At 49.2% G+C, this 7,991-nt stretch overlaps 3 protein-coding genes and 1 non-coding gene across 4 annotated transcripts; 3 read left to right on the top strand and 1 right to left on the bottom strand.

The window, feature by feature from the left end:
- Positions 1 to 195: 195 nt before the first annotated feature.
- On the top strand, positions 196 to 1,750 carry BDV38DRAFT_289416 (MFS transporter; the record flags this gene model as incomplete). Its single annotated transcript, XM_032061236.1, has 3 exons — positions 196 to 708; positions 758 to 1,115; positions 1,173 to 1,750. 3 exons carry the CDS (start codon positions 196 to 198, stop codon positions 1,748 to 1,750), a joined length of 1,449 nt encoding a protein of 482 aa, XP_031906742.1.
- Positions 1,751 to 2,284: 534 nt separating this feature from the next.
- BDV38DRAFT_276589 (TMEM14 family protein) lies at positions 2,285 to 2,608 on the top strand (the record flags this gene model as incomplete). Its single annotated transcript, XM_032058246.1, has 1 exon — positions 2,285 to 2,608. One exon carries the CDS (start codon positions 2,285 to 2,287, stop codon positions 2,606 to 2,608), a length of 324 nt encoding a protein of 107 aa, XP_031906741.1.
- Positions 2,609 to 3,138: 530 nt separating this feature from the next.
- On the bottom strand, positions 3,139 to 4,834 carry BDV38DRAFT_56031 (putative C2H2 finger domain protein). The gene is made up of 3 exons (XM_032063554.1): positions 4,593 to 4,834; positions 4,154 to 4,530; positions 3,139 to 4,090 (listed from the first exon to the last, which is right to left on the bottom strand). Exons 1-3 carry the CDS (start codon positions 4,753 to 4,755, stop codon positions 3,323 to 3,325), a joined length of 1,308 nt encoding a protein of 435 aa, XP_031906740.1. The 5' UTR covers positions 4,756 to 4,834; the 3' UTR covers positions 3,139 to 3,322.
- Positions 4,835 to 5,284: 450 nt separating this feature from the next.
- Positions 5,285 to 5,358, top strand: BDV38DRAFT_t243. Its single transcript has one exon. It is a non-coding gene; the product is annotated as a tRNA-Asn (tRNA).
- The last annotated feature ends 2,633 nt before the right edge of the window (positions 5,359 to 7,991 follow it).

Genomic DNA, 7,991 nt, shown 5'->3' with positions numbered 1-7,991 from the left:
GTGCTAAAATGATCTGTTCTCATCCACAGTTGTTTTGACTTCTGTTTTGCCGTATCTTGTATGCACCACCCTTTTTTTTTCTTTTTTTTTTTTTTCTTTTTTTGGTCTTTGTTTAGGTTTCGTTGTCACTCCGTTCCTGAATCTGTGCATTGGTCATGTCTATCTCGCAGGTATCTGACTGCTGTACAGCCGGAAATGGTCGAATATGTCGGCGTTCCAAAGAATGAGGTTGCCAAATGGGTCGGCATATCCTCCGCCGTCACGTCGATCAGCCAGGGTATCATGGCCGTAACTTGGGGTACTGCCTCGGACCACTTCGGTCGCAAGCCGATCATCCTGTCGGGGCTGACCTGCACCATGATTATTTCTTTGCTCTTCGGTTTCTCACAGACCCTGACATGGGTAGTGATTACCCGCGCCCTGCTCGGGCTCATGAACGGTAATGTTGGCATTATCCGTACGATGGTGGCCGAAATGGTCCCAGAGAAGGAGCTGCAGCCGCGCGCCTTTAGTATTATGCCTTTGGTGTGGACTATTGGCACCATCTTTGGCCCTGCCTTTGGAGGTGCCCTCGCACATCCGGCGGAGAAGCACCCGGAAATCTTTGGCAACTCGGAGTTTCTAAAGAGGAATCCTTTCATTTTGCCTAACATAGCATCTGCAATCCTCTTTATCATTGGTATCACGACGGGGTTCTTGTTCTTACATGTAAGATGGCCGCATGGATGATCAAGGGACAATATCTAATAAGATACAGGAAACACTGGCAACAAAGAAGGACAGCCACGACTACGGCTTAGTATTAGGCAAAATGCTGACCAGTTGCAGTACTTCACGAGAGAAGAAAGCGCGGTACACTGTGCAGGACGACGAGAACACTCCTTTGCTGGGTGAGAACCCGCCTCAGCAGAAGAGAGCTCCGGTCAAGCGACCGAGTTGGAAGGAGGTGTTCTCGCCGCAGTCCAGACTGGTACTCATGGCGTATGCCTTGATGTCACTACACACAATGGCATTCGACTCACTTCTCCCAGTGTTCCTGCATACTCCTGTCCAACAACTCCATGGTAACCCGGATGTGCACCTACCATTCAAATTCATAGGAGGATTTGGCGTCGGTAAGCTCCTGTGAGGCTATGGTGTTCCCATATCTACCATCTAATCTCTTTGCTCAGACTCTCAAACGATCGGCATCTATTATACCCTGATTGGAATCATCGGGATGTTTGTACAATTTCTGGTCTTTCCAAGTGCTGCCAAGCGATTTGGTGTCCTTAATTGCTTGAAGGCCATGGTTCTCGTATTTCCCATTATCTACCTGGTAACCCCGTTCACAGCTTTGGTACCGGAGTCTCTGCGCCACGTAACAGTCTTCCTACTCATGCTCTCAAAGCTTGCGGCGTCCATCTTCGGCTTCCCTTGCATCACGATTTTGTTGACCAACTCAGCCACTAGCCTAACCGTGCTGGGAACCCTGAACGGTGTTGCCACGAGTGTCAGCGCCGTGGGACGAGCCGCCGGGCCCGCCATCTGCGGGGCGGCGTTCTCGTTCGGCGTGAAGAAAGGCTACGTCATCTTCCCTTGGTGGATGCTCGCCATTTTCGGCACTCTGAGCGCTCTCCCTATCTACTGGACCGTTGAACCGGATGGATTCCAAGGCAACGACGCTGAAGAGGAGCAGGACGAACCACAAGAAAGCGACTACGGGGCAGCTGATCACGGCCAGTCCCCCAAGGCCAGGGCAGGTAACTAATCAGTTTTATAACCAAAAGCTTTTATAAAAGTCCAGGCTACTTGTCTCGGGTGCTTGACAACAGTATCTTAAGCTCAATAACCGCCCATTGCAGAAACGGGAATTCACGACCGATTAATAGAAGTGATGATCATGAAGGACATGCAACTGATGGCTATATAAATGAACGGTAGTCAAATGGATCTTTTCAGTTGGTATAATAGAATAAAACAACGTTAGTTGTATATCTACTTGTATACTCCGTGATACTACCGTACTGTGGAGAACAATTCATCAACCAATCATAGCAAACATAATTTACTTCAAACAAACAGCTGCTGTCATCCGGAGCTTTCCCCAGCGAAGCTTAACTCCGATACTACCAAGACCACTCATACCATCACCTCATCCCATCTCCCTTTCCTCATACAAACAACAACAACCCCTACAAAAAGAACAAAAGCAATCCAAAACCCCGAAAACCCTCAAAATGGTTCCTTTCCCCCCAACCCCAAAACCTCACTACATCTCAACCAAAACTAACAGAAGGCACCAATGAAACAGTCCCTGGAAATCAACTCCGCCCTCTCCCTCTCCATCCTCACCTCCCTCGGCGGAGTAATCGGCTACGCACGCACCGGCTCCGTCCCCTCCATCGCAGCCGGCCTCTCCGTCGGTGCCCTCTACCTTTATAGTTTCCAGCGTCTTCGCACGGGCCAGACCTACGGTGATGAGCTGGGTCTCTTGGCCTCGATTGTCTTGAGTGGGAGCTCGATTCCGAGGGCTATTAAGACCCGGAAACCCGTGCCTATTGGGTTGAGCTTTGTGGCGATTTATGGGCTTTTGGTTTTTGGGAAGGCTGTTTTGGGGAAGAATTGATTCTCCCGTTTTTTAGGTAATTAAGTGATGGTGTGAGTGGTTGATTGTTTGTGATTTAAGAGGTTGTGTATGATTATACCATTTGAGTCCTCCGTTTTTCTTTTCTCACACTCACACACTCACTCACTCACTCTCTCTCTCTCTCTCTAAATGTCATCTGGTCGATGTTTGTGTTCGTGTCATTACATGGGTTTTCTTGGCTCTTAAACGATGATACACTGAACTATCCGAGAAATTTATTTGCAAAATGGATGATTGCCTACCTTCACCAGAACTTACAGTTAAGTAGACCGGTTCGGACCGACGACAGTAAAAGAAACGCATTTCGCGAAGATCAGCTCCTTTAGTAAAGTTCGACGACCGACTCACCAACTCTTATCGTCGCTCATTTCGCGTTACCATGGCGTGTAGGGGCGCACGGTCAGAAACAAAAGCCACGGTGGACATGCATGCGATGCCTGCTGCAAGGCCCGTTTATGCAAAGGCCGCCAACTACTGATAGAAGATCAGGGTAGGACGCAGTAACGCATGACCAGAAGATAGATCATCAAAACGTGTATCTAGAATTTTGACATGCAATCGAACTTAGCTGGATTTCTTTGTGGTCCATCCCTGTCCGTTGACCTCGCGAGTCTTTTGCGCTCCATTGTGCCGAACATCGAAGACAGTCGGTTATTTCCTGTCGCCAACCATTCTAGTTTTTCGGTAGGGAAACTAATCCGTCGCATCGAATACGGTATCCGGACCCCGTTCGGCCCCCGTTACGGCCGCAGGAACTTGTTCTTGGAGCGCCGTTTCCCCTGAACGATCAGGAACGAATGCATACCTGGGCAACTTCGCCATCTTTTCCTCCGGACTGGTCTCATTGTCAGAATACACCAATCTTGACTGCTTGGACTTGTCCTTCTTGGTGGGCTTCTCTTCTGTGGGAGGGGCAGCGCTTGCGGCTGCTTGGTCTGCTTCTTTGGCAGCACCGGAGATGAGGTCGTCGATAGACGATGAGATCGGTGTGGCTTCGGCTCCTGCGGCCTTCTCGCCGTTGGCAGCTCCAGCAGGTGCACCGGTGGCCGGAACCGGATGGCCCATGTGCATTTGCTGAAGCTGATAAGCATTGACCTGTGGAGCACCCACTGCAGGCCGTTGAGGAAGACCGGGGGCGGCTGGCAAACTCCCAGATCTTTGCGCAAATGCGGCAGCCTGTGGGGGTGTGTTGGTTTGAGGTGTTGGTTGCTGTGGCTGTTGTGGAGGGAAAGGCGGTGGTGTTCCGTAAGCTGCGCCGGTCTGACCGGGCGTGCCCTGGAATGATGGCGGGGAGTATCCCGCTGGAGTATACTGCGCACTAGGAGGAAATTGCGATTGTCCGCCAGGTGAGATATTCTGGTAGACCGGACTTGCCGTTTGTTGATAGGGAGAGCCCGCACCACCGTACGGCTGAGGATATGTGTACTGTGAGTTTGGAGCGGCTGTCGAGGGTGATTGGCTCTGCATCGCCATCGTTAGCGTCAGGGAACTTCGAACAGCCCGAATCTACTACATCAAACTTACAAAGGCACCCGCATTCTGTGTTTGTCCTGCACCAACAGGTGTCACGTCACCGCTGCTTCCACCAGTCATAGCCTCGGCCTTTTTGGCTTTATGTTCTGCCAGTCGCTTTTTCAGATCCGATACGTTTTCGAGCTTTGGCCTCTTCGCTGGCTGTCCGCCAACGCCCGCGCCCGGAGGGGGGTTACCAGTCTGGGCCTGGCGCTCCGCCTCGGCTTGGTGGAACTGTGTTACGACCCGCTGGTTGTGAGACTGGATGATATCTTCGGGAACACCTTCCATGCCGAAAATCTCCACGTCCAGACTTTGCCGGTTGGGAAGCGCATTGTCAACAGCCGACAACTGTTCCTTATGTACTTGACTCATATGTACCGACAATCCTGTTCGCGCGGTGTTAGAATCGGACCATCAGAGTAGTACCAAGAAAGTCATCGCGACCCACCTCCGGCAGTGTTCAGCCTTCTCCCACACCTCTCACATTTGAAATGCTTTGCCTTCTGATGCGATATGAGGATTTTGAGATCATCGAAATCACGTTCGCAGTAGTAGCACCACGGACGAGCTAAAAGCTCATCCAAGGTCGGACCACGTCTCTTCTTTCCCATGGTGAGTGTGGATTCTGGCGTCAGTTTACGCTTAAGCTAGAGGGTATCGGAAGTCCGATTGACGATGATTGTGGATGCGCTGGCGGGGATTGTCGACGCGTTTGCGATCCGGCGCCGGTGGTGGAACAACTGTCGTGCCTTGAGGTGAGGCTTGCCTTGTCACGTGCAGATCAGATTTATCTGGGTGTTCCGTCCTGTGACGTATCCAATACTAGCGCAATACTTTCGATGGTATTCACGTGATAACATTGGTACCATCTCGGATACACTGAGATTATACGAGTACGGAGTACTGTGGCTGCAAATTCTGCAGATGACCATTCCAAGGATCATTGTTCATTGGGTCTGGTGGCATGATTAAACCCGGTAGTTTTCAATCAATAATGATTGAATGTGCATTCACATAATCAAGATGAACAACTACCTGTATCAAGAATCACCTTGACGCCTACTAGTACACCTGGATCAAGTTGAGACCAGAGCTTTGTGGCTTATAGTTTGAGCTACATCCAACACCTTCAACAAGATCGTCTCGGTGGCGCAACTGGTTAGCGCGTCTGACTGTTAATCAGGAGGTTGTGAGTTCGATCCTCACCTGGGACGACGCGATTTGTTTTTGGATTTCTGGTTGTATTACCAGTTTACTCAATTGCCTTTCTTTTCTTTTTCGGCCTTCCAACACCCATTGTGGTTGGTAGCTCCGCTACATGCAATTGTTGCCGTTCCGAGGAAAATACGTTGTCGGGATCTAGCCCTCGTCGGGCTCAACCATGGATAGAGTATTTTCACTGCCATGTATCATCACAGGTTCAAGGTCATACATTGGTCAGCCAGGATGCAAGGCTCATCATATGATAGCTTCGGTCTCAAAGACACCAGCTGATAACCGGCCTTTGCTGCAGGGTGATATAATTTTTACATGTATATCCTCGAAGCTTATTATCCAAGGAATTAATCAAAACAATACTGCTGCAGTGCACTTCATGACAGAGAATCGGTGGCACTAGAACTAGAGATCGAATAGGGGCCTGGCTACCTAACCAAATTCAAGGCGTTACCAGCAGCTTGGGCATGGCACACCGTATCTGTAGTAGGGTACCCTGGAAGCTTCAATGGCTGACGTTCTATGGTACACAAGGCGCTTCTCCATAGACACGAATGGGAGGGTTACGTCGCTGGCTGGCCGGAAATTGACGTCGAGGATAAGGGGCCAAGACTTGCGGGGGTACTTCTGAGTACTTACAGTAGTACTACCTGGTGTACGGAGTACTTAAAATCGATACCCTACTGGGGTTTCCATATGGAGTCCCCCCAACCCGTCGGATAACAAACCCGACGGCCTCCGAGTGCAACGCTGCTGTAACACCACGGTGACAAGGGTTTATACATTGTAGGGGACCGATCGATCACCGATCTGTGTCCTTTGGGGGTGTTTTGGTGTATCAATATGTCAGGAACACATACTGTGTACCCCAGTACGTATATAACTTGTTGCGGCGACATCTAGGCTAGACCCACGGAATACAAGTGTAGTGTGTAGTAGATCCATACGGGTACTATCTCAAACATTATGCTCCCTCCCCCCCCAAATAGCATTCGTGATGCCTATAAAATCGATCTATATGGCAAGAAATGCTGTCATACTCGTTGTATATATAGTTATCATATTCAGAACATAACAAGCTAGCTAGCTAGTTTGAGGGGACTCTAGCAAAGATTGCAAAGAGGTAGATGCTTCTGTTCTAATATAGACATGCTGACGTCAACACACAACTCCAACTGTCCTCAACTGACAGCATGTCCGAATCCATCACCTATTTTAGTGGTAGATTAGTTTCCTTGGCAATGATGCATTGGAGGGGACTGAAGTTCACGTTCCGTTGCTGCCTATGCTCGAGGTCTCGATGCTCGATACGTCCACCAACACGCCTCTTGACAAAATAAAGGGGAAGCAATTGCGCGATAGGGGCCAATTATGAACCTCTTTTGTAATACAATCACTACTGTTATCGAGTCTGACCGGAGGGGGGGTTTTCTCTTTCTCTGTTCCCCATGGTTTTCCTTTTTTTTTTTTTTTTTTTTTTTGGCGGGTGTTCTCTTCCTGTTTTAGGGCTCTGTTTACCTAGTGGGGATTTCAGTCTCCACACTCCGTAACTATACATAGTAAAAAAGGTACACAGTACGTACTCCGTATGTTGCATAGGGATGTGGGCAAAAATGTGTGCGCAGACATGAACCTGGCTTGCTCGATGTCTTTTCTTCTGTGTAGAAGAATAAGGGGCCAAGGACACTCTGGCAATACGATATGGCAGCCCTATGTTGCACCCTAAGGACCTCCTCCAACGGAATTACTGGCTAATCTGGTGTTGGAAAAAAGCGGGATTCTTACTCCATACTGTGACTATGACGCGGCCTCATCCCCCATCCCTTGCCATTCAGCCAATGCCACTAAAAAATATAAGATTTCTCGCGGTACCGATGCTGATAAGGGACTGCTACTGGTGGAATTCCCGCGACAAGGAGGATTTGGGGAACGGTACATACATCTCGTGGGTATTGCTTCCTTAGGGTGGGATACCTTGAGTAAATTAAATTCCAAGTAATTTTATGAGAAATGTGGTATGCACGGAAGGACGGAATACTATCAGAATGCAGAGAGGAACGGCTCCTCTCTCTAATAATAATAGTAAAGCAGTAGCGTCTCTGAGTGGTCCGATCAAAGGAACTACTAGTAATCTGCAGTGCCAAGGTCCACAAGGCTTTCCATGGCAGCAACAAAGTGTGTGTCTTAGTTTAAGGCTATGTATGACTTGCCACCATTTCGGCAAGTAACTGAGCACGCGACTGGACCTTTGAACTTGAGATAAAAATCCCATTTACCCGCTGATCTCGCATTCCAGATCCCTTTATCTATGCACGACGGTTCCAATTTCTTCCGCGATTGAACATTATTTCTCCTGACACCTCCCCCCCCCCTCTCCCCTTGTCGCCAAACGATATCTATACGTCAAGTCGCTCGCTTTTCCATTGACTTCGTCGATCTCGACCTCGACTTCCCCCCGGGCGCATATCGGATTTCTGACGGACTTCCGCCTTTCCCGCACCAGCAACCCCGGCCTACCTTATAATCGCCCTGTGCCACCAGGACCACTTGGGCATGCAGGCTTATCCGTCATTGGACTGAATTAGGAAAGGGGGAAACCGAAGAAAAAAAATAAAAACAAAAAAATAAAAAA

The sequence above is a fragment of the Aspergillus pseudotamarii genome (assembly GCF_009193445.1).
Source record: "Aspergillus pseudotamarii strain CBS 117625 unplaced genomic scaffold BDV38scaffold_171, whole genome shotgun sequence".
NCBI classification, from domain to species: Eukaryota; Fungi; Ascomycota; class Eurotiomycetes; order Eurotiales; family Aspergillaceae; genus Aspergillus; species Aspergillus pseudotamarii.
This window is presented reverse-complemented; position numbering and strand designations above follow the sequence as displayed.

Coding starts and splice junctions, on each gene's coding strand:
- BDV38DRAFT_56031 (XM_032063554.1), bottom strand. CDS start 4,755: ATGGGAAAGAAGAGACGTGGTCCGACCTTGGATGAGCTTTTAGCTCGT. Junction 4,531..4,592: donor AAGGCTGAACACTGCCGGAG/GTGGGTCGCGAT, acceptor CCGCGCGAACAG/GATTGTCGGTACATATGAGT. Junction 4,091..4,153: donor CACAGAATGCGGGTGCCTTT/GTAAGTTTGATG, acceptor ATGGCGATGCAG/AGCCAATCACCCTCGACAGC.